This window comes from Opisthocomus hoazin, chromosome 11 (assembly GCF_030867145.1).
Source record: "Opisthocomus hoazin isolate bOpiHoa1 chromosome 11, bOpiHoa1.hap1, whole genome shotgun sequence".
In the NCBI taxonomy this organism is placed as follows: domain Eukaryota; kingdom Metazoa; phylum Chordata; class Aves; order Opisthocomiformes; family Opisthocomidae; genus Opisthocomus; species Opisthocomus hoazin.
In genome coordinates this window covers 6,265,345-6,290,761 of record NC_134424.1, presented here as the reverse complement: position 1 = coordinate 6,290,761, position 25,417 = coordinate 6,265,345, and the positions used below count along the sequence as shown (strand labels likewise).

General features: G+C 43.7%; 1 protein-coding gene across 2 annotated transcripts; it reads right to left on the bottom strand.

Annotated features, from left to right (window-relative positions):
- Positions 1–4,899: 4,899 nt before the first annotated feature.
- Positions 4,900–24,991, bottom strand: EOGT (EGF domain specific O-linked N-acetylglucosamine transferase). Of its 2 annotated transcripts, none has more exons than XM_075432933.1 (17): positions 24,785–24,991; positions 24,419–24,463; positions 23,404–23,633; positions 22,363–22,463; positions 21,714–21,822; positions 21,533–21,627; positions 20,285–20,389; positions 19,024–19,130; positions 17,408–17,511; positions 14,738–14,830; positions 13,965–14,036; positions 13,340–13,426; positions 12,131–12,199; positions 10,772–10,833; positions 8,980–9,099; positions 7,468–7,570; positions 4,900–7,090 (listed from the first exon to the last, which is right to left on the bottom strand). In XM_075432933.1, exons 3-17 carry the CDS (start codon positions 23,611–23,613, stop codon positions 6,944–6,946), a joined length of 1,584 nt encoding a protein of 527 aa, XP_075289048.1. In that variant the 5' UTR covers positions 23,614–23,633; positions 24,419–24,463; positions 24,785–24,991; the 3' UTR covers positions 4,900–6,943. The 2 variants fall into 2 exon arrangements, with proteins under 2 accessions (XP_075289048.1, XP_075289047.1); XM_075432932.1 differs by having other exon boundaries at positions 23,404–23,628.
- Positions 24,992–25,417: the final 426 nt, after the last annotated feature.

Sequence of the window (25,417 nt, the reverse complement as noted above, 5' to 3'; positions counted from 1 at the left end):
CGACAAGGCGGGGAACGCTTTGTGCTCCATCTGCAGCCGCAGCGCAGGGATCCCCCGCGCCTGCCCAGCACCCGCTCAGCCGCCGCTGCCGAAGGGATGCACCCCGACTCCAGGTCCCGGCGGGAGCAGGGTTTCCACCCGGCCGGCTGGGACCCGGGAGCCGCGGTGCCCCATTCCCCCCACCCTAACCTGAAGTGCCACCGAGCCGCTTTCGCACTCGGAAGAGCTCCTGGGCCCCAAAGCAACCCACGTTCAAGCATCACTTCAGGACATCCTCCAGCGCTTTGCTGGACCGCGGCGCTCCAGCGCTGGCTGCCCGGGCCCGGTGGCTGCGGAGCCCTCAGCTCCTCTCCCGGCGGAGAGCCGGCACGGGCAGAGGGGCCAGAGCTCTGCCCCGCGCCTGCTGGAAAGCTGCCGACACGGAGACACGAATAACCGGTAACACTCGGCTACCAGGGAGGGGGGTTCTGTAAAGCAGAATGCAGGCTGCTTAAATAATGAATTAAGAGGCATCAAAGAGTGTGTACGTAAAAGGACAGAGAGGGAAGGTCTGATATTTTAGACTATGCTAGACCGCAATGAATAAATGATAGGAAAGGCTGAACACTTTACTAAGCATAAAGATGTCTAGCGAAAGAAAAGTTCTTGCACTTCTCATCCCCCACGGGGTCCCACAGGAATACCAAGGTGAGGGCTCAGCCAGTCCGTGAGGTTTTTTTTTCCCATGTACATTTTCATCTGGACTGAGGCGTCCTTCTTTAACAGCATCCATTCTGTCTCGGAGCCTTTTACACCAGAGACAAGCTTGCTTATTTTTCTGACACTGCTGAAGTTCTCCCAGTCATAACAAGCTAAGAACACCCAGTCATTTTGACAAAGACAGAGCGATAGGTAGGAGGCACGTGTCGTTACGCTGCCGAGGCTCTGGCGTGGTAATTGGCGAAGAAACAATTCAGAGCTGTCAGCCCGCTACACGCGCTTTCCCCCTGACTGATGAGTGATGTCGCATCCTCGCAGAGCCCCGACCAGCGCGGGCATCCCTCCCCACCATGGACACGGCCCCTCCGCCGCCTCCTGCACATCCCACGGGCCAGGGCAGGTTCCTGCGCCTCAAAATCCTCGCTGTGGGGACGTGTAATTAGTGACCACCTGTGGGATAAGCTTGGAAAAGGGGCAGTCTGCAAAGCACAATTATTTTTCTTTGGAAACAAATGTCCTCATGGTAACTGTTTTTTTCAAACAGAAGAACTCTACCTTTTTCCAGTATTTTCTTACTATTTTCTGAGTGTCAGTGGTCTACATTTCCAACGACACCAGACGCACACACCAGTGAACTAAACGGGAGCAGTAATCAGGTAGTGGAAGACGCACGATGTATTGCACAGCTGGGTAGTGTGTCACATAATTGAAATCCAGGACTTTGCAGCAGAACAGGAATTGCATGAACCGCTGAAAAGTGACCATTTGGCACAAGATGTTTTTATGAGAAAATAAGAAACAGCGTTTTGCTACAAAAGAATAACTGACAATTATTTTCCAACACCAAGTTTCTTGAAGAAAAACTGAAGAAAAATATTCTAATACTATAGCATCTGAATGATCCTATGCTAAAGCCTAAAATCTCCCCAGATTCATTTTCTTCTTGGTGTTTCCTCCTATGAACAGGAAGGGGGAAACCAAGAGCGGTCACCTGCAGGAGCAGTCACTTCGCGTGCTGCCCCGAACGCGAGGTGAGGTGAGGTGAGATGATGCCATCCCCTCCGCCCAGCCGGGCTTTACCCGGGCGTCAGGCGCAGCTCCGGGACGGGCGCCGGAGCAGGCGAGGCCGCGGTCGGTTCTGACGCTGTTCGGCGACGGACGGAGCAAGGCCCGGTTCTGCGGGACGGGGGAGCCGAGGTCGCCGGGCTGCAGCCAGCCCACCTCTGTGTGCTGCAGTGCTTCAAACACTGTCCTACGGGCCCAGACCAGACCTGATCTTAAAAAAATCAAAGGAGAAAAAAAAAAAGTCAATGCCATCTTAGAGATTATGCATATTCAAACCAAGTTCAAGTATTTTTATTCTCAGTATCATTTTTGCTACATGTCCTCCTTTTGATTTGCCATGGAAAGAAAGAAAATGGAAGGAAAACCAAGAAAATGTAAACGAAAGTAAGAGATACAGCCTGCTTTTTACTTTGGAGTTTTAGTCCCTTATCCAAAAGGCAATGGTAATAACAGAAATAGTTGATTACATTAAATATAAAAATATATCTATTTTATTTATTATTTTTGTTTACTATGTTTATTGCATTTATTATATTTTATTATATATATTATATAATATATATTTTTATTGTATTTATATACCAACATTATTTTTCTAATATATTTTATTTACCTACATTATATTTTTCTATTATAAAAATACTAAGCTACCAGGGAGGAGGGAGTTTTCTAAAGCAGAATGCAGGCTGCTTTTCATATATATTATTATTATAAAAATATTTCACTTTTCTAAGAGAGGACAGCAACCTATAAAAATCACATCTGAGAACACGCTGTCAGCTCTCTCGAGCTGTGGCAGCGCACGGCCCAGCCAACGCGCACGGCCCTTCCCAGCTCCTCTCGCCAGTCAGCACCCAGCTTCTCCCCGAGACCCCCCCGGCCGGGGATGCCGCTCCTCTCCGTGCCTGGCCCAGACCGGGGGCATTCATGTCCTTTCGTTTCGCCCTCCCGTACCTCCTCGCAGCTTGCGACGACAACATCCTCGCTACCCTCACTCTTGGCTCAGTCCCAACGGGGTTTCCACGCACTTCACTCGATCTGCAATTGCGTTCGCGGAAGTGTCGTGAGCCTCAGGCTCGGGAACGGCTCTGTGCCCGCTGTACCCACCCGCAGCCTTCACACTTACTCCTTCCTCCTCAGCCCTCTCGTTCCCTCTGCGCATCTCCCTCCCCACCTCCACAAAACGCTTTTATCAGCTGCGCTGTTTGATACCCCTGCCGTAAACTGCTCAACACCACCACCACGGAAGCTACTAAAACTTGGGACCTGGGCTCACCAAGCCTGGCTCAGCCATCCTCTTCCAGCTCCGTTTCCTTCTGGAAAGGTTCCCCGAACCCCAACCTGCCTACCTGCTCCGAGGTGCAGCCCCTCACACCACGGCCCCCAGCTGCAGGAAAAACGGGTTTGCAGCAAAGTTCCAACCTCAGGCTTCTGCGAGCTGGAGCCCTCACACCAGCCGGGCGACGCGGTCCGTCGTCAGGAGGAGCAGGTCGGTAGCTTCAGCCGCTGTGGGCTCAGCACCCTCATGCCCATGCCGTGAGACAAGGAGCTGAAATATAAGAAGGATGAGACTTGATGAACGAGGAACGAAGAGCCAAGCTACTTTGGCCGTTTCAGGCCCAAAGCCAGGCAAGTATTTTGTAGCTGTTCCTTAATTTCAGACAAAGCCCGATCCGTGAGAAACGTGTGTTCAGAGGAGCGGAAGAAAGAGCTCAACTTCAATGCAAACACTGCAAATTGAAACAATTATTCAATGTTGAAATCAAAGAAAATTACCCTCTCACATTTTACCCTTTTGAGCAAATGAAAAGTGCTCAAGGAGAACATTTTCTTCAGCTTCTCTCCTGCTTAAAAAAGTAAGAGAGACATTCTAAACTCTTGAGTTATCTCATTAATGGTACAACTGGAAAGATTAACAGCAAAAATTAAACAATTCCATTATTATTTAATTGCTCTAAAAATGTATTGCCTTAATATTTATAATTGTACTCTTAAGATTAATAATCCTGATTTGCCACCTCCCCATTTCTCACACTTACCCAACTTCACAAAGAAAATATTGAGAATACATCTTGAAGATTCCTGAAGTAAAAAGGAAAGACACCATGTGCATCCATAAATTATTTTTTATTTCAAATCCAGCTCTCAGTTTACATTGTTCGTGAAACAGGTAACCCTTCAGCATTCGGGATTGGCAACGCTCATTAAGTCCCCAAACTAAATTCATCACGCTGATGCCATTGTGCCAGTTAAACACAGACTCTAAACTTAAGAACACTGGAGAGACACCAAAAAAACAAACAAAAAGCCAGGAGTAGCAAGGAACAAGATTCCTGTAGTCTCTCAGGAAAATATAATGCAGAGCTACATGCCGCCTAAAGAACAGGTGGCCCCAGAGTCTCACGGATTCCCTCAAATTCCAATTTCCGGGCAGACCGAGATGGCCCAGACCCTCTAAGAAAGCCACGAGCCAGATCTTTGCTGTTGTCCAAATTCTCTCTCAGGATTTATTAGCAAAATCTCATTAATCCAACCAAACCTCCTTCTGCTGCCAAGATAATTTTGTGGCTATTTGTAAAGCTAATCAACCAAAATGTTATTTTCATCCCAGTAATATCAAGCCATAAACGCTGAAGAATATGTTGGCCATCAATTGTTGACGCTGCACTCAACTTTGCTGGTACTGGTGAACGCCGGCAGGGTGTTTTGCCCTTGGATTAAGTCCCCAGAGCCTCTCCTCCCTGCACTCAGGCATACGTCCGACCACTTGTTTTAGCGAGTCCTGACACAGCCTGAAGGAGCAGCTCCTCGTTAGCTGCCCCTGTACCCATTCCAGCACACGCCTGCACCACACACCGGCTTCAACAGCGTCACCTGCCCGCGCAAAGGTAAGCACACACAAATGTTCCCCACAAAGCTTTAAAACCACCGGCCACAAAGCCATCAGTGCAAGGTGACAGCGTTACCTCCGAATGAGTCCCAGATAAATAAATCTGAGCGTCAGTTTGGACTGCAGAACATCAGGTTGCCTTGGTAGGAAAAAGCAGAGACACGTGACTCTATGCAATTAATAGTATTTAAAACATTTGCCTCTAAAACCTGGCAAACTGTGACCAAAAATTGTACACTTTGTTATTTAATTAAAAAGCCTTTTATTAGAAAAAAATATCAAATATCTGTGCATAGTTAAATGTCTTTATTTTGAGTTGGTTTCATTCAAACTCAGACATTTTACCGACTTCAGTTTTATACATTTTTTTCTTTAAAAATCCCACAAGTTTAAAAAAAACACATACAAATACAGGATACCATATTTCTCAAGGGCTTTTTTTTTTTTCCTTTCATGTCAAGAAGTGCAATTTTGCTTCTCTGGTTCTTTAAACAGTTTTATCCATCAGTAAAACAATACACTACACCAAGAATTGCACCAGATACCCTAATATGTCTTGTGTATCAGCTATAGTTATCTTTGCCTATGCACTGCTTAAGGTCATGAGAGATCTATATAGAAATTATGCTTACAGTAACTCGTCTTTACCAGTATAGGCAGGTCAGTAAATGTACCTACATTGTGTGAAATTGCCTATGACTGCTGAAGAATGGAAGTCAATAATATCTACAATTCTACCAGTGAAATGTTTACATTTACTGTAACTGCATTGCTTTTGCATACAAATGTACGCTCTGCTTCAAGCCACTGAGACCGTGTGATTATACTGCAAGTCTATCATGGGAATATATTCTAAAAAAATCCATAATTTAACATAGAACTCTGTTTTTTATCTCACTGAACTTGATTCTTCCACACATCCTTCTGGCCCCACTTAGGATAACAAAACTGCTCCCTTTTTCCCCCCCACTAGCGCCAACGTGTCAGCTCCAGGGGGAATTTCATAAAGAACTCTGCTTTGGCTTAACATTCCCTTCACTGAAAACACTGAACTATGCTACTGACTTTGGAAGGATTTTCAAAAGTTTTCTAGATTGACTCTTCAACATGTTGAGAGAACAAGAATATTAATAGATTAGGCTTTTCATGACTCCCAGAACATGATTTCTCATGACTTCATTTCCTCTCAGCTGCAGCTGAAAGACACCAAGACACCCTGTACATCTTATCACTTGTCATAAAAAACTACAAGCCCATTCCCTTTAGCATCCTCAGAAAGACTCAAGTTTTATTCCAATTTGATCATTTTTTCCATTACTGAGTGCTGTTTTATGTGAAAAAGTAGGAAACACCCAGACCACCTGATGTTTTAAATATTCATTTAGGAAAAGATTTACCTGCTTTGAGACAGAAGACTGGCTAAACCTACTGCGCAGACCTGTTATATATTTCAGTATTTAAAACTAGGGGGAAAAGAGTCAAAGTTTATCTTTAAATGCAAAAACATCAGACATACTGCTCTCTAACCTGAAAATGTTTCATAGGAGTCCACAGTATCTATTGTACCAAACAACAAAAGTTAAAGCTTGCTTAACCACTTCATTCTTACAACCTCTGCTATACAAAGGCAGATCTTCAAACTTAGAAACAATACAAGAACAGCAGTGACATGGATGGTGATGAAAAGGAATGAACCAACCATCCTGGAACCACTGTGCCATGTAACTCGACTGCAAATGACGTGCTGGGCAGTGTCTTACAACAGGAAGGCAACTCCTGCTCAGATTGTTACTTACAGGTACAGCACTATAGCATACAAGCATCCAGCTTCTTAAGAAGAGGAACGGAGGAGCTCCGACCGGCCTAGCTCATTCCAAGAGAGACTAAACTGAGAAACCAAGCTGTAACACTCTCCATCCTCTAGCATTTCCTCATGTAACAGTAGGCATAAATTATTACAAGATTAGTATCTACCCCAGAAAGTCTTACATGAAATGGATGGACATATCTTTATATAAAGACAAGTATTTCAGAATTTGGAATGCAAAAAATACAGCGCAAAAAACCAAAGCGAGTTCTGAAAAATAGTTTTTACACATCAAAACCTCCCAGAATTAAAGAGAGGGATTATAAAGATAAGGTATGGCGCTAAGAAGTGGTTTGACAAGTTAATAATGGATTATTTCCCTCGTAGAGGTTTACGCTTTTCACACCAGCATTTTGCTTTATGTTGTTACAATATTTTTATGGAGCATTATTTAAAAACAATATTTCAGTCAGATGTCTAATTTAGAATTCATCATGTTTTACCCTAAATGGCCACTTGGAATGCTGTGAAACATGATTTGCAGCCAGAAGCACCAAGTACATAAATTCTTCCACATCAAAGGAGTAGTTTGTAAATTTTGGATGTTCTCCCAGCGTTGGGTGGTGTCCCTAGAAAAATGAAATAAGGCCTTTTAGACAGAAAAAAAATTCAGTACATCTTCCATTCAAAAAGCAAGAAAAAAAAATTGAGCATCTGCCACTTTAATTTATTATTTCTGATCCACTGACCTGCTCTGAGGCAAAAGTCAGCAAAGTAAGTGCATCAGCAATGCTATGGATGGCTTGGATTAATGGCCAATTAATTTTGTTTCTCTTCTACCCTCAGCCATTAATATCAAATGATTTCTTACTCACAACAGAGAATTTAATTTGGTCTAAAGGATGAAAACCACATTTCAAATATCAGAACATAGCTAGGTAAGACAAGCTAACCTTTAAACGCTTCAAGTTATAGCACCCACCCTTCCAGCAGTGGCCATCATTACCTCATCTTGAGGGAATACTTTATTCCTTTTTCGCCAAGTGATGTAGTGAATGCCTCTCAGCCTCGCCAAATCCAGGTAGCAGCGTTCGTCTTCGCAATTGTACCTGGGGGCAGGCAGAAAAATCGTATTTACCTACAGAGGTTGTGCTGAAGTCTACCACGGTGAAACAGGAAAAACAACCACTTCAGGCCAGTTCTAAGGCTCCGAAACCATGGATAAATTCTCCTGCACTGAGAACAACACCGGGGGCTCCCATCTGTTCTGAAGCTGTGGCCTAGGAGGCAGTTTGAGGCACATCCGCATAGCAGGCATGCCCTGTCCAGCTGCAGCGGCGCATGGGCTTCTGAACGTTCTTTGGAGACTGGACAAAACGCTCTCAAGCCAAGGTTATGCTGCAAAGCACCAGCTCCACAGCCTTCTCACAGCAGAGGCTTTAAGCAGAACTTCCCAGGATGGAAAATTCAGTGCTTTTCTGAGAAGTATGCAGCATTTTCGTTTGTTCTATAGAACTGGAGTGTCTATTAACAACAATATTTTGTGATAAAATTTGGCCACAACAATGATCCGAGGGCTGGTACACCTCTCCTATTAGGAAAGGCTGGGAGAGCTGGGGCTGTCCAGCCTGGAGAAGAGAAGGCTGCGGGGAGACCTTATTGCAGCCTCCCAGTACTTAAAGGTGGCTTGTCAGAAAGATGAGGACAAACTTTTTAGTAAGGCCTGAAGTGATAGGACAAGCAATGGTTTTAAACTAAGAGAGGGCAGATTCAGACTGGATACAAGGAAGAAATTTTTCACAAGGCAGGAGGTGAAACGCTGGCCCAGGTTGCCCAGAGAGGTGGTCGATGCCCCATCCCTGGAAACATCCCAGGTCAGGTTGGACAGGGCTCTGAGCAGCCTGATGTGGTTGAAGATGTCCCTGCTCATTGCAGGGGGGCTGGACTAGATGGCCTTCACAGGTCCCTTCCAACCCAAAATGTTTGATGATTCTATGAAAACACGTTTGAAAGGAAGCTACTAGAGAAATTTAGGTAAAACAGAATGACACTCCGCTAAGCTTGGCTAGTAAGCTGGTGCTCATGCCCTGAGCACAGAAAACAGCATATAAATAACCTTCAGGGGGATCTTTAACACCCTGGACATGCATCTCCTGTAATCAATTCACCTGAATCACCAAAATACCATTAAATCCCAGACTCATCAGGCAGAATCTGACTAGCGAGGCTTTCTGGTTTTTTACCTTTTTCCCCAAAATTGTTGATGAGATTGCATTTCATTTATACCACAGTATCTTAAGAAATCACAGGCTAAATCCGTATGATATAGTTACACTGCATTTTATAATAAAAGCTTCCTCACTTTCGATTCCCAGAAGAGACTGCCAAAAATTAAGTCTAGATGAGGATGCAAGACAAACATTCATAGTCAAACACCAGTAAGGGAAAGTGCTTCATTAAGACATATGAACAGACATTAGCAATTGAGGTATGAGAGGGGAAAGAGAAACAGACTTACAGTTCAAAAACAACAGCCCAGTCTGGCAGAAAGAGCAAATGGGTAAGTCCAGCTCCATGCATCCCAATGAATATATCAGAGTTGTGGGTAATTCTCAACTGCTCTGAAAATTCAAGTTCCCTGCAGACAACACAACAAAAATGGTGATGTGGCATGCCTATCCATCTCAGCAAGAATTAGTTACATGTAGAAAGCGCAAAATTAACTTAAGGGAATACTGAAAGACAGAATTGATTTTTCAAGGAACAATACTAAGAATCACAAATGCTGCAACCAGCAATAACTCAGCATGGAATTAGAAGAAATGCAGACAGGTTTCAAAACTTCAGAAGTCTGTTCCAAAAATTTGAATTGTTTTTTTCAAGTTAGAAGTTTTTTTTAAGTTTGGGGTTTTTTCACTTGCCTTTAAAAAAAAAAAAACACGCACCATGTCCTTTAAAAAAAAAAAAAACAACACCACAAAAAACAGCATAAAATACCTAAACTGTTTTGAATATAATGTAGAAGTATACAATTCCTGCCTAAAGATGTGGATATCCAGCCTGAACTTAGGCACAGGGCATCAAGCAGAAATAAGCAGACCAGGCTTTTTTCAGCTCCCGGAACTATCACTCTCTCCCATCCTTTGACTGTAAGCTCCAAACAAAGCGTTCTCTTTAAAGAACCAGGTTTTCCCTGAGCACACAAGGAAAGAATGGACTAAAGATATTTAATTGTAAGAGAAGAAAGACAACTGAAAAATGAAGTTACAAGAAGCTTCACTTGTGTAAATAGTTCATATATTAAAAAGGAAGAGAATGACATCGTCTCTGGTCATCTGGAAGAGCATGGAAAGAAACTGGCTTAAACTGCAACAAGAAAGGTTAAACTGCTATATGGGCAGACATCAGGGAAACCTTCCTAACTATGAGGGCAGTGGTGCTGCAGGAGAGCTGTGGAAATCCGTAATGCGGAATGGTACTACAAACAGCTTTGGCAAGCACGGGAAGTGTGGAAGTACCACTTGGTCATGCTTTCCGTGGGGCGGTCTAGACACCCTCTCAAGGGTACCCACCTTTTTTCTATTATTAGACTGCTCAAGTGCTTTTATTGACAGTGGATCGGAAGCAGCTCTTGACTTCCTCCCACTGCCTCTGCTTTGGTCAAAACACTGACCTCTCACTGCTGCTTCAGTTTCTCACTCCTCCTGCACAATCCATGACAGCACCACTCAGTAGATGGGAGCTGCTGCCATTTGGCACAGGCATACACCACTTGGGAACTTTTTCTTCAAGCCATTTCTTATTGGCACAGTGCCTACCACATCTGGGCACCACAAAATGACCTCAAGTGGCGTCCTGAAAGGCCATCAGAGCAGCAAATGAGCTGAGTTATTACTCATTACTCAACTAAAGATCATATAAAATAAGACACTGGTGTCATACAAGAGAAATCCCTGTTGACCCACAGCTACTGCAGAGCATTAGCAAATCCAAAAGGCTGATGGGATCACAGATGGTTCTGGGAGAGGGGAGGAAACAGAAAGAAAAGTGATTTCAAAACTTGCTCATCATATAGCAGCTTTAACCTGAGCCTACTAACTCTAGACATTCATTCCTAAAGCAGTGCATCATAGGATGGGAGTGCTTAACTAGCTCACCCACCACTCCCTCAGTAACATTCTTCCTCCCTTACCCGTTCTCGGATTTTGCAAAGGTTAGACGTTGGGGCATACACAGCTCTGCCTGCAAACAGCTTTCACCAGCCACAGGCATCATGAGATCACACTGACTTCTTCCATCAACTTACGTACTTGTATTTGTAGTCTACCACTTTGACCTCCAACGTTGATACTGTTTTCATAGCGTTCACAAGCTGAGGAGAAGAATAAAAGGACAATGATTTGGTGCTCTCCTTCAATTAATTCCTCCCCTGAACTCCTGACTGGTTTGCACACTCCTCCTCCCTACCAGGGAATTACAACGAGCGAGGCAGAACACACCATCACTGCCATGTAAAGGAGCAGTTCCCCTCCTCCTGCGCCTTCCCACCTAAGACACACACATTATTGCTGGCAGACCAGCCCCTGGAGAGCAGCCTCAGATCTCCTGCGCTCCCAGAGGCTACTGCTGACTTTTACATGCTCCAGGACCCAATTCTAAACCACTCAAACTAGTAAGAGTTTTGCCAGGATTTCCAGAAGATATTCCAATACCTAACACAGCAAATTGGTAGCTAGAAGGGTTTTCAAAAATATCTTTCTAGGTCAGACTCCTACTCACACATGAAGTGAAACCAGGTTGAAGCCTAGGCTTCTAACCTAAAAGGGCTTTTTCCAAGTCTCCAATCCATAGCCAGCAGGAGAGTGAGAAAGCCAAGTATTTTCTTTACAAAAGTGTAGTAAAGATAAGATTAACTTCTCTCTTTGTCACATGTCCATTATCAGAAAACACTCTGCATGTAGCAGTGTAGGCGCGTGCTGCGGACAGTCTAGCAGATGTGGCACAAATCCAGCCATCTGTGCTCTGTCTGTTCTGCCACTGAGCTACCGCATCAAACCAGCCGCAGTTTCTCCCTACATAAGGTGGGGATGATAATGCCAAGTCGTTTCTGTCAGGCACTAACAGCTAAGAATGAAGACGCGTATGAAAACATTAGATGTTACCATTTTACCACAAGAGAAGCTGCACCATAAGCCCACTACACCACATGACTCCAAAACGTGAATCAATATGAAAATTCATTAAGTTTTGAATGCACATACTCAGATAATAATAGCTTATGCATTTTAATCTGCAAGCATAACAAAGGTTTTTGTCAGAGTCTTCAACACTGGGGATGCTAGAAATAAAAGAGATCATCTGAAAGCAAAATAATTTAATTTTATCAGAAGCTCTGCAGTGTCTGTTTGTTAAGAGGAAATACTTTTAGTATTACATCTGTAGTCCTCCACTGGATATTTAAAAAGGGCAGCGAGGTTCAGTGTCTGGAGTACAGAAATGGAGACTGGCTAGCAGACATATTAGAAGAAGTTAATATTAGCACTGAACATATTTGTCCAAGATTTGTCAGCAGATAGATATCTTAGCTGTATCTGAAAAAAAAAAAAATCAATTCAATGAGTAAAATATAACTTCTGATAAATTTGTTTTAAAAATAAAAAAGACCACACCTCATTCTGGTTTAATATTTTCCGGTAATCTGTACTGCGTGCAAGTATTGTGACTCGAATTTTCCCATCCTAAAAAGAAAGAAGCAGCAGTGTATTAGCTATGAGGCAGACCTCACAAAAAAAACACAAACACCCAAACAGTTCCATATTTACTTTTGGCAATTATCTGAGCAACTAAATATGTTCCTTCCCCATGTAACAGATGAGGTAACCACCTTAAAATTCACATCGTTATTTTCCAACAGATTGAAAGTGTCAAAAACTTTGTGAAAGTCTGACTACTAACAAAGAATAAAACATTTTCTGAAAGAATTATTTTATTCCGTACAAAAGAGTCTTTGTATCACATATTATACGGCAGTTTCTGAAAGCAGGAAAGCAGCTTTCAGGATGGCTTGTGCACAAGACCCTCGGAAAAAAATATTTTACTTCTATAACAGTTACTCCTTTTACCTCTTTAGATTAATTGGACTCACAGGGGTAAGTGTTCCAAGTGAAATAAAGAGATTTAACTGCATGACTCCCATTAGTGTCAGCAGGAGAAGCATAACTAAATGCCTGTGCAGTGCTTTGAATGTGTGCCCCTCAGCGATAATACGTAGGCTACTCTCTAGCAAATACTTCAAGAAGCCCAGAACTGCCGTATCCATCAATGCAGCCACCGTAACAATTTGCAAAAACTACCAGTGTGTACAACAGAGCAGCCGAAGGCCAGGCAGATGGTACCGGGCAGGGATTGGGAGGACCGGAGTCAATCATTTCCTCCTTCCATCCTAACCATAAGGATCGATAAAGAGCAAGCTCATTGCACTGCTCTGTGGGATTCCCTGTGCTGGACCCAAGGACAGCACCTGGCCAGCAGGCTCCAGAAGAGGCTATGCATCTTGCTTAACTATGAAGGACACAAAGGCCTTGAGCACAGAGAATGGAGATGAGGAAGAGATCCTAGGGTAGGAAGGAGGGTGTTTTCAAGTCTGTCCTAGGGAAATAAGACACGAGGGCAACTTTCACAAACATACACAAATGTTTGCTGAAGGCCTTTATACAACAGGTGAACTAACAGGAAAAAAATCCCGAGCATCACAGGACAGGACAGGACAAAAAGTGCACTACATTCCCTTCTTCCCCACTGGCTCCAGCTTGCTAATGCTGTTTGTCTGGTAAGAGCCATCAGCTCCATATCACAACTTTACTACTCAGTTATCATACCTTCGGCCCTTCTTGCGTGATATTCAATCTGTGTAACACATGCTGAGAAAATGCTCTAAACAGCCCTGTACCGTGACAGCCAGAGATCTGAAAGTAAAAAAGTGATTGTTAATACAAAAAATTATTTTGCTCAGAAAATCTCTCTTTGTGATCGGTCTTTTGCCACTCTTGTGGAACAAAAGCCTAGTATCAGGCACTGCGCTGAACATGTCACTATTCACTGCAACACAAGTGGCACGTTCATTTAGAAAGAAATACAACTCTCTCTACAGTGTTACAGCCTGAAGGCATGAGCTAATGCCACCACGAAAGTCTGTCAGTGTACAAGGTCTTGTGTTCTGCAAAAATACCATTAGGTTCCCAGTGCCCACCCGCTAAAGAGGAATAATACGCATCTCATGAACTGTGACATGGGAGATTGCACACAACCAGTTACTACCAACCAGCTAGAGTAACTTCAAAATCCTAATCTCTAGGGAAGATCATTCCATTTGGACTTGCGCAGACTTTCAATGCAGTACATTTCATGGTAACTCAGCCAGATATTTGAGATATTCGTTAGCTCAGATTTTGTACTGTCACATACACACCTAGTTAACACAGTGGATGGATAAAAAGGACTCACCAATGGTGTGTTATAAAACAAGCCATACCGCATTCGAGGCAGTAATGAGAAGACTGCTTCTTTAAAACATACCTGCAAAGGAAGATCACAAGAAGTTACACTGCAGTGCTACCTTCCGCTGGCACATTCTGTGCTCATTCAGCGGGATCGCTCCTTATAATGAGCTAGCAATTACATGCTCCTGTCAAGAACATCCTCACTTCCTTGACTGTGCAAATGAATAGAACCAGATGTAAGTGTGGGAAGAGGTAAAAAAAGCACCCTCACAACAGAACAAACATGAACTGAATAGAAGAAAACCAGTTAGAGAGTTTAAGACTGGCTTTAAAGGACTTAAGAGACTAAAATGAGCTCTGAAGAAATGGGTACATTTTTTGGTGGGAGTAAAAACTTTTTTCATGATAACAGCAGACATACTAACAGTTGCAGGGGAAGATAAAACACCTCAGAAGGAATTGGAAGACTTAGAAAGACAATACCATTTGAAAACCCTTAACTTCAGTAGTGAGACCTGCAGAAGTGCAATACATAAATATCACCTCCCAGAAGACACAAAAGTTAGGTCCATCTGTATAAAGCATAGACATGCCACAGAATTAGGTTACAGCTCTGTCTCATGTTTGTAAAGTAGAATACTCATATTACACAAATTAAAAATGCATGGAAAGTATTAATGCTTTCCTCTGAAACACGCACACCCACAAGTGGCTTGAGAAGCTGTCATATTTGCTACCTAATGACTATGAATTAAAACAAAACATAAAATTCCATACCCTTTTAGAGTCAAAGGTTTTCAAGTGTATTATTTCATAGTCAGTAAATGCCTTCCATGTCTCACTGAACAGGTCACCATAGCCATACGAGCTCTAAGAGGAAAGGAAAAAACACAAGGCCATAACAATTACATAAACACATACAAAAACTTTCTTCATGACAAGTTTTATATACAAGTTTTAATATACAGTTAATATGGGCATCTCTGCCACAGGACCCAAGACAGCCTAGCACAGAACACAGACATTACAGAACGCCGAACCCTGCGTTTACAATTGCAGTTAAGCCAAATTACCTGCCAGGTAGCTAATTTTTAACAAAACAGTTCTATAAATTAGCAATCTAGACAACTTCTTCAGCAGCAGATTAGTATTTCCAAGTTAGGAGCAAGAATTACCTACTATTTTCCCCAGAGACAACAGAACACAAGTTAAATTTGAAGTAACAGAAACAGAGGCAAGGTAGAAGGCATGAACCTTGACTCTCGAGATCAAAAAACCACCTGGAAATTCAAGTGCAGCAGTAATGTTTGAAGTAAAAAGGTCACAACAAGCCTGTCGCACACTCATTTCTGTTTTGGGATGGTCACCTCTATCACAAATTGAAGACAATGATCTGATTTGATGGAAGAAACAGCCAGGAAGCAATGTATTGCATTGCTTTGACAAGCTACCAAGAAGTTTCTCTACAGGGCAGTATAAAACTTCCCCCTTTGCAGCAATGACCTGTGAAACCTTTTAAGAGCCATCTCCTGCCTACAACATTGGCCTAGCAGCAGGGGCTCCTGCCTTCAAATTTGTAACATTTCCTACACATCTGAGGGCTAAGAGTCACCATCTCTTGCTCTTTGAACGCAATTAAATATCACCTCAGTAGTCCTGGTGCAGATTCTTGCTTAAAGCTTCCTTTCAACTGTGGAGCTGGTTCAGGCTGCTTGGAAAGTTATGTGGAAACTTTCTCAACAAGAAATCTGAGAATAAGACTACAAATTACCGCAGAAGAGGGAAGACATCTAATGAAATGTAAGAGAATCTAAAGGGTGACAGATTTCCTTCACTTGCAGATGTGCTTCCTTCCCCTTCTTCTGCCATTAATTTTAATAAATTTTGCAATCCATATTACTTTCTGGCCATCTGTATCACAAGAACTGCTCTTCCAGGTTAGAAGTAGAGAACTGATTTTCAAAGCTGCAAATACTACCTTCTAACCCTGTCTGTCTCCTTAAGAGTGCTTTATAAACATTGCTTTCCTGCATTTGCAGAGACGGTCTGCAAATCAACACCCACAGGATTTCCTACTCATTTTCTGCTTTGTTTAACCTACATCTAAGGGCATTACTGTTTAATAAGAACAGTGCGCTGATTCTACAGTAGCTAGGAAGTATGGCCAAATCTAATTACATCAAGGAAGAAAAAAAGAGAATGAATAATAAGCCCATCCATCTCGCCATCAGCAGTGAGTTGGTGCCATCATCTGGCTGCACACAGTAATGAACGCCAGCAGACCCAGCAGCTCAGACCGATTTGAAATGACAATACTGTGACTACTTACTTCGAATGGTACATCTGAAAGAGTTGTTTGATTCATCAACGCAATGCAAGACAAAGAACTGCTCTTCGAAGTAATTCACAGTACTGTCTGACACATCTGATCTTTTCGGAAAGCCATCAGAGCTGGATTAACAGCTCCCTGGATAACATCTAGGGTTCGCTCATCTGACAGGCGCTTTTCTTTTAGCTTTCAAAACGTAAGAGAGCTAGAAAAAAGGGTCTCTTTCTAGCCAAAGAGGTTTCTCATTTGATAGCAAACAAAGGATATCTGCAGTTTTCTACTGAATAGTAGTTGTTCTAGCAGTAAATAGTCAGAAAGAAAACCCAGTATTTTATGAGAGCAAGACAGGCGTGGGACAATATCCTAGTTAAGAACTGTGTTATTTCTCAAACTGATTATACCGATTATCTGGCATGTTACAAATTGCCTAGTTTTTCATGGTTTAGCTTAACTCTCCTACAAAACTTTAATACTGGCCAGTAAAACTAGTATTACTCTTAAACACAGTCATGGTTTCAAGTCAGCAGTACAGCAGAAATAGCCCCACTTACAAATTTGGTTTATATGTCATTGTGGCAGTCTAAGAGTTGATTGAGAGAAGTAATTGCAAGAAGGCCGTTTAAAGGAATTAAGTATTAGACCTTGTTTTGATATATACAAGGATTTACATTAGTTGCTTGCTTTATTACAGGCTGCACATCACTGATTTAGAAAGACACGAGGATACATTTCTCTTTAAACACAGTTTTGAGTAAATCTACAACAATATTATCAGAAGAAAAAAAGTCTACAGAAAACACCATGAAATGTTCAAATGCCACATACTAGAAATACAGATCGTGTTATTTTTGAGGTCACACCAAAAAAAGGCGTAATTATGTAGCAGCAAAAGATGAGCTACGGAGTAGTGTTCCAACAGCACATGGTTTACTCTAGTAAGTCTGCTCCCTAACTATCGTTCAGGCACCTGTATTAACAAGATCCAAAAACATTGCAGGTCCACACGGGTAAGTCATCAGCCCACGTCAAAAGTAAGGACTGGCTACTAAAAGCTCCAGAGTCTCCACAAAGCAGAAATACAGCCCATTACAAAGCCGTTACAAGCACAGATGACTTACAGTGTCCCACATGACTATGTTGACATCAGTACTGAAGGAATTATTGATGTGTTGTGTAATATAAAGATTGACGAAATCACAGAAGTGATGGTACATATTAACACCTGAGAAAGAGAAAGAATTGTTAGCAAAATACCACATTACTTGCTCCACATTTTAGTAGCTCACGCAATTTTTCCTTAGTAATGTCCTGCATTTTCTATTAGTTTTCCTCGGTTCTGACTGAATGCTTCTTATACAGCCCAGGGAAGCAAACCTTCAGGGGGAAGGACGCAAGGTAAGAATCTGCAGTAAAACATATTTCTAACAAGCTCATAAAAATCCAAAGAGGGGCCAAAAGACAGAAAAGGAAAAGGTAAGTTTCATATGCAATTTCTCATCACAGTCTGCAGCTGCTTCAACAACAACCAGTTAGACATACAGGAAAAGTAAAAACAGGCCTTTGGCACTGATCTTAGTTCTGCTTTATTTGGGTTAAGGGAAGCTCTGTCTGTAGGACTACAAGACGGAACTTGTACTTGCACATGAGCCAAAGCCCAAGCAATTCCTCACGTTCTTTCTCAGAGCATTCTTGTTCATTCTTGATTTCTTAAACTAATACCTTAAGACCATGGTGCATAAAAAGCTACCACAAAAGAAACATGATAACGTAGTCCAGCTTCCTCGCTAGCGAAGACTAGACCCCAGTTCTGGGACTATGTGCGCCCAGCTCTTGTTGCAAGTTTCTGACCAAAAAGCACTGCTGTGATAGGGACTAGCTGACAGGCTTCCTATACTGCTCAAAGAGCAATCTTCCCCTGCCTCTCCTGGAACAGAGGAGCTGGGCAAAATCGCCTGCTGAGCCACAGCTAGATCACCTTGCTCCAAGGTACAAGTTCACAGCACAGCAACTCCTCCACTGTAACTGTTCAGCAATCTGCAAAAACTTTGCTTCAAATACAAGATACTGGCCTGCAGGGGAAGAGGGGTAATCCAGTTTGCAGCTGTGGTGTGTCAGAACACAGCAGACAACAATCCAGTTCAAACCACAGCTTACCCCACAGCAGCTTGTTCGTATGCCTACATGCTGAACACCCCCCGCCTTTCACTAACATTTGTCTGCAAAACACGCTGCATGAACAAAAAGGTTGGAGAACTTAAAAAAATGCCAGATACCACTGGCTGGTTCCTAAAGATGCTTGGATGCTGCCCCTCTGAGTACCACCTCCTCTTCCATATCATTCAACACACATAGAATCCTCAATTACTGAACACCTAATGTGTGAAAACTGTCATCCAGAAACACAGCTAAAGTCAAAAACTCTGTACAGAAGAGTCTGGCACAAAGTTAAAGACTGTCAAAACACAGTCAAGAGTCAATGACTGTGCAAAACAAGTGGCAGGAATATTTTTCTGATTTATTTATCTATTATCTGTGGCAGAATGTAAGGACGTAAATCTAAGTTTCCAAGTTCATCAATGGAACTACAGAAAAAAAGAATTTAAAACTCACATGATATTTCAAAAATGAAAATATATTACAAGTGAACTTGGCAATCGCAAATGCATAATGTAGATGAGCAAGTTGTATACGGGGTCTTCTTACTGCAGTAGTGTACAATAAAGAAACCAGTTACCTGCATCTAATTTCATGAAGTATGTTGGCTTCTCAATAACAACATCACACTTCTCATCTTCTAGGGGCTTGAAGTTTAATGCAGTAAACGTCTGGAGTTCTGCAAACCTACAAAGATTCAATCACACAGAACATGCTTTGTCACTAACACGCTTGAACAAATGTACTTCATGCATCTAAGATTTGGTAACTGTTCAGCCAGTCCATTTGATTTAACAGGACTACTGAAAACCAATACAGCCTGACAATTAAAATGATTTGAAATTGTAACGGAAGGTTCTTCAGGTTATGAGCTTCAAGAGGTTAAACACCGCCTTTGATCTCCAGAGTGAACAGCATCTTTGATCTACAAATCAAGGCAGCAGAGACGTAACAAAGAACCTTAGAGCCTAGATCCCTGGGCCTATCCGACTTGATCTGCATTGCCAAAGACACTTCAGCAAGATCTTTATGCTTTGGTCAGAATAATGAACGTAGATGCAACATTTATTATTCCTGGATCTAAACAAGGAGGAGCAGCTGAGATGACAACAGCAGGTAGAGGAGAAAAGTCTTTTCCTCCTCTGCAGCTATTCTTCACTGAAACTGACCATCAATGCAAAATGAGAAGAAAAACTACAACATGAGGAAAGCATAAAAATGAATTCTTATATGGACCTTACTGGCTCCAATTCCTTCATGTTTCACCAGTTAACTGGCAAGGCAGCTTTGAAGTGCTAACATGCAACCCATCACACTTAACCAGCTACCACAAAGCACCCTCTACACTTGCCACTCGGCCTGTAGACCGTTGCCCATTTCACATTCCAGACACAGGCTCCCTGGGAACACCGTACAAATACCCATCCAGACCAGTCGTTGCATTAGCCCCAGCATCGCCCAGGACTGTGTGAACGAAGACACAAGTGCAAACCTCAAGGCATTTCACAACAAAACAATGGTCGTCTCCTATACGCAGGTCAGGCATACAACCAGCACCTTGTCCAGAAAACACCTGAAGGGTAGAACTTCAAATTACAAGACATTTCCAGATCTTTTGCTGTTGTTGTCAGGCAGGACACAATCACACATAGCATAGTTCACAATATTCTGCAGAGATGTAATTACCAGAGGTATCTGATATGAACACTCAAATTGATCTTAGGAAGGAGCAACTATTTCCTCAGTATGAAATCCCCAACACACAGCTGCTAGTGCCAACGAAAAAGGTAAAAAAGAATTAGTAAGTCAACTTGGAAGCAGCCTTCACGAGTGATTCTTACCAAGACTGCAGAGGGCTCTTGCGTTGACCTTCAGCCAAAAATGCCTGAACATCGAGGGTGCAATGACCTCCAATCTCTCCCTTCTGGAAAAAGTCTTCTTTGAATCTAATGCAAATCAGTAAAAGACCATCAGCTTTTATGCAACAGTGCTACAAGTGCTCTGGAATTCCCACTACATACTCAAGCCAGTGCTAGTTAATCTCAGTTCAGCAAGGTACTTCTTACTTATTTAAAACCTGAGTATTTTCTTCAGCCTAAATCAAGCCTTTCCCACAATTCCAAACTATAGTGGTGTTCTTGGGAGTTCTATACATCAATTTCGAAAACAGCATTAAACCACCCAGAATGTTATCAGGAATAATTTTCACATACACATATGAGTAACTTTGTAAGACTTTACGACATGATTACTTACAGGAGCATCATTAGCTGGGTTTTTTGTTTGTTGGTTTTTAATAAAAATTTCTCACTGAAATTCACCTCAGATATCACAACCCAGTTAGTAACCCAAGAATTTTATATAACTTATGAAGAGAGAGGTGCAAGGACAGGACAAAAACAAATTGTCAATTAAAATCACTATCTAACTTAGCTTTTAGTATAGCCTGAGAAGATGACAAAACCCATTCTGAAGGGCATCAGTGTCACAGTCACAAACCAGCTCTTTTAAGTCAGATGCCCAAAACACTGACTTCAAAGACAAGGTAGATGCAAAAATGAGTGATGCCAGCATCAGTGGTAAGGGCTTTTTATCCAGTTTTCCAATATACAGCATTTTAATTTGGGATGTGGGACATCCAGGTTTGGATCTCTCTTCAGTCTCAGCACCTAATCTCAGCACCTAAAAATGCAATTCGTGGTTCTGGCATAAAGGCACCTAGCACAGGAAAGGTCTTCTCAGGGTCCCATACAAAAACAATTCTATTCTGCAAAAAAGGATGTGACTGAAGACACAGAAAGGATGTGACTGAAGACACAGGAAAGTCTTCCTCTCTTCCATCAGAAGGAAGGATTCAGTCACTCATTATCATTCCACAAACTGAGTACTTAGTTTTTTAGATAACCTGTCCTGCTGACCACAGCAGCAGACAGCAATCAAGAGGTGTAGATCTCGACAGGACTACAGCAGCAAGTATCTGATCAGCAGTAAAGCCCACGACAACCAGCACACCAGCTTTGTCTAACAAACCCTGAAGTCCTTTTCCCTGCCATCCCTCGGTTTTACTATAACATAAGCAAATCAGAGACCTGTCGTGGTTTCTCTTTACAGTTCGTAAATCAATGTACAAGTTTGTTGCTCTGCAATGCTGAAGGTACTGAGAACAGGTCAGAGATGAATCTCCCTGTAAGAAAAGAACAAGCAGGATTTTATGAATAACAAAAATTATGTTTAGAAGTGAAAAGTATAATATCTATCAGAAATACCTACTGTTGCTGCAGGCTTACAATGGGTTTTCATTTCATTGAGCCTCTCTCGAATGTAGCCAAAGTCAGCTTGTTTCCAGAATATCTGTTGGGCTGTCTCAATGTCACTTGCCCTGATGTATGAAGGAGAGACCAAAAAAAAAAATCAAGGTCTGTGGCTAAATTCTAGTAGTAACTTTAACAGATAACATTTTTTCCACTGAAAGTGGAACAGAAGAGCCAGCCAGTTGCTTTACTCACATTTAAGATACAAAACAGGAAGCAACTTATTGTCTACATTTAAGTGAAAATACCAACGACAATTTAAAGCTATTCTCCCGTAAAAGGGTATCCATTTTTTTTAACATTTTTCCTCTGTTTTTAAAGCAAAGAAAGGAAATCCGGAGTTATTTTAGGAACCTGAATTCAAGGCTAAATCAGAATAATGAAAACATTGTGGCAAGAGGCATTTCAAACAGTATTGTCTCCCTTAAAAGCTTTTTTAAATCACATTGAAAGACGTATGTTACCTACAAATACACACATATCTCCACAAAGAATCATCCTTTAAACTCTAAATATCACAATTATGTTAACTTCACAGCTAATACGAAAGTGAGCCCTAAGCTCTTTTTTTAAGGTACTGTACTTTTTAAATTTAAAAGGAAACTTACCATCCAGTTTCTACGTAATCACACACTGGATAACTGAACCTGTGATCTGATTTGCAAGATTTCTCATAACCCCAGCAGGATCTTCGCTTCTTCAAGTATTTCTGTAACACAGAATAACTGAATCAGGTTAAACAGCAGCAAAATGGGAAATTACTTAGATCAGTTAGCTTATAAACCACCTCTTGCTAATAGATCTTGCACTAAAGGCTTTCGATGTGGTCTGTTTTCAAACGGAGCTTCAGGAAGAACACTCAGATTCTTTACGCAGCACAACAGAGGCTCCAAAGAGGACACACGTGCACAGCAACATTACCTTTGTCTTTAACGTGTCTGTTCCAGGACGACTTTTCCTGACCCAATGAGTAGGATTCCAAAATTTTAACATCGCTGATACAGGTGACAAAGCTAAGCTGACGCAAAGCACAGCGCGCCGAGCTCCAGGCCGCGCGTACCACTGCTCTCCGGGCAAATCTAGGAACATCGGCTTCTACAGCGCTACAGAGAAGGGGGAGCACGGCTCCCACCCCGATCTCTGTGCAGCAGTTCCAGCCCAGGAGACACTAGACCTGCTCCCAAGCCACACGCGGCCTGGATCCTCGGGTTCACTGTCCCTGCTTCAGGTGAATGAATTCTATGCAGCCAGAGGGTAAGATTAAATCAGCATTTCACTGATTTGCCTATACTCTTGGAACTTCCGCAAAAGTATTACAGCATACTAAAAACCACAGGCCTAGAAACTACTAAGTGTACTTGGTTCAAACACCTTTCCCATGCACAAGGGTCATTCAGATTAAGACCATCATTTCAGCTCTGTAACAATTAAAAGACAGGGGGTAAAAATCTAGCAAAACAGTACGTTAAAAATCCAGTCGCGTGACAGCAGCAGACTCAGGAAGAGCCCCGCACAACTATTTCAAAAGCAACAACTCCAACTCCCAGCGGAACCAACTCACTGGCAAGGAGACCAATTCATCACCATCTTTAACTACTACTCCAAGAATAAACCACCCCAACATCGCATTTGAACAAAAGCAAACTTACTTTATATGGGCAACGAGAGTCCTGCTCACAGATGCCAGCAATACGCTGATTATTGTGCAGAAAGTACGGAATATGCTCATCTGGCAAGTTGATAGTTTCGTAGCTATATAACGGCGCTTCCGGAGCGTTTTTGAATTCAGTAAGATTTTCAGCTTGGGAATTAGCCAGAGTTTCTTGCAGTAACAATCCAAACACAAGCAACATGAACATGGCAACCTACGAGCTCTGTACTTATTAAAAAGAAAAAAAGACACTTCACATATCTGCAGCAGAGCACATTTCAAGCATACAAGATAGTATTCAGCCAACGCCAGCCATACACTCAGATAATTTGTACTTGTATTCCTGGGGTGGTTTCTTTTTCCTATGAAAAGCAAACTTTCACTGAAGAGACTAGACTGTACAACCTCCGGATTATCTTCGAGCCATTAGTCATTGAGGGTTATTGCACACTACCAACTCGCAGTCAGACTAAAATGGGTGTGTTTACTTGAGCTGAATCCCAAGGGATCCTGAGAGTTCGAATGTGGAAACTAAGTATAGAGCATACAATATCCAGACACCGGGAAGAAAACGTAGAAGGACTGGGAGGAGGGGTGAGGAGGAACCTAGGTTTAAAAATAAGTATAAAAATAATACATTCTCCACTTTGGAATCAGTAGCTGAAAGAAAACTATGCGGTCATGAATAAATGGTCAGCTTCAGAATGCTTCTTATTAGTAGTTAATATTGGGTTTGAGAAACTTCAAATACTGAGTTATATCCTTAAAACTCACTACAGGCCCACACGTATCTCTACGCTCCAAAGCAGACCAGATACCTGCCTGGTAATAAAACCTTCTCAACAAACACCCCTGCTTTGAACTGTTCCTGGAAAAAAAAAAAAAAAAAAACAAAACAAGAACGGATGGCTTGCATCTAAAAAACCTTTTTTAGCATGATAATTTGCCAGAATTTGCATGCTCGCTTGCAGCTGAAGCCTTCAGGCATATTCCTCCAACACAAGCAGTTTTACCTGTTTGGTTCGCGGAGAATGGCTCCGGGTTTCCCAGGCACGGCCCTGGAGGGATGGGGGGGGGGGGAAGCGGGTCAGACGCAGCCTGCAGCAAGCGGCTTCCTCAGACACGGCCCGGAGCCGCCCTCCGACAGCCCGGCCCCGGGGGACCGCACCGCGCCGCCCCCCATCCCATCCCCTGCCCAAGCCCGGCCGGACCCCGGCCCGCCGCCGCCCCTCACCCGTCCCCCGTCCGGGGATGGGTCACCCCGGGAAGGCGCCCGACCCAGGGCCGGACGCGGTGCCAGGCCCGCAGCGAGCCCCGTGAGGCGCCGCTGCCCCATCCCGCCCCGCCCGAGCCCACCCGCGCCGGGCACCGCACCTCACCTCAGACCCGCCGGCCCTGCGCGGCCCCGCGGCCCATGGGAGCGGCCGCTCCTCCCGCTGCGCGCCCGCCGCCGGCCTCACTCCTCAATCCTCATGCCGCCGCGGCAGCTGGCTGCCGGCCGGGGGAGGAGGGGGGGGAAGGCGCCCGCCGGGAGGGAGAGGGAGGGCGGCACGGCCGCCGCGCCCCTCCTTCACACCCGCGGGGCGCCGCCACGCCCCGGCCCGGCCCCCGCAGCGGGGAGCAACCGCGGCCTGAGGGCGGCTGCTGCTGCTGCCGCCGGGGCCTGCCCCACCTGGGGAAGGGGGCAAGGAGGGAGGAGCCCGGCCGGGCCGGGCCGGCGGAGCCGCTCGCCGGAAAGCGAGCGGGCAGCGCGGGGCGGCCTCAGCTTCCCAGCGCCGTCAGGTGGACGGCACCTGCCCGCCCCCCCCCCCCCCCTCCCCCGGGCCTGCGCCCGCCTCTCCGCCGCCGGAAACAAAGCGCTGCCGCCGCCTCGGCCCGGGAGCGGCCTTGGCGGGCGGGGAGGAAGGGCCTGTTCCTGCCGCCGCCCTGCGGGAAGCGCGGCCGCCGGCGCCCCATTGTGCGAGGGGCGGCGGGAGGGAGCGGGGCGGCGGCGGCGGGGCGCAGGTAGCCGA

Coding starts and splice junctions, on each gene's coding strand:
- EOGT (XM_075432933.1), bottom strand. CDS start 23,613: ATGTTCATGTTGCTTGTGTTTGGATTGTTACTGCAAGAAACTCTGGCT. Junction 22,464..23,403: donor ACTCTCGTTGCCCATATAAA/GTAAGTTTGCTT, acceptor TCTGTGTTACAG/AAATACTTGAAGAAGCGAAG. Junction 14,037..14,737: donor AAACCTTTGACTCTAAAAGG/GTATGGAATTTT, acceptor CTTCCTTTGCAG/GTATGTTTTAAAGAAGCAGT.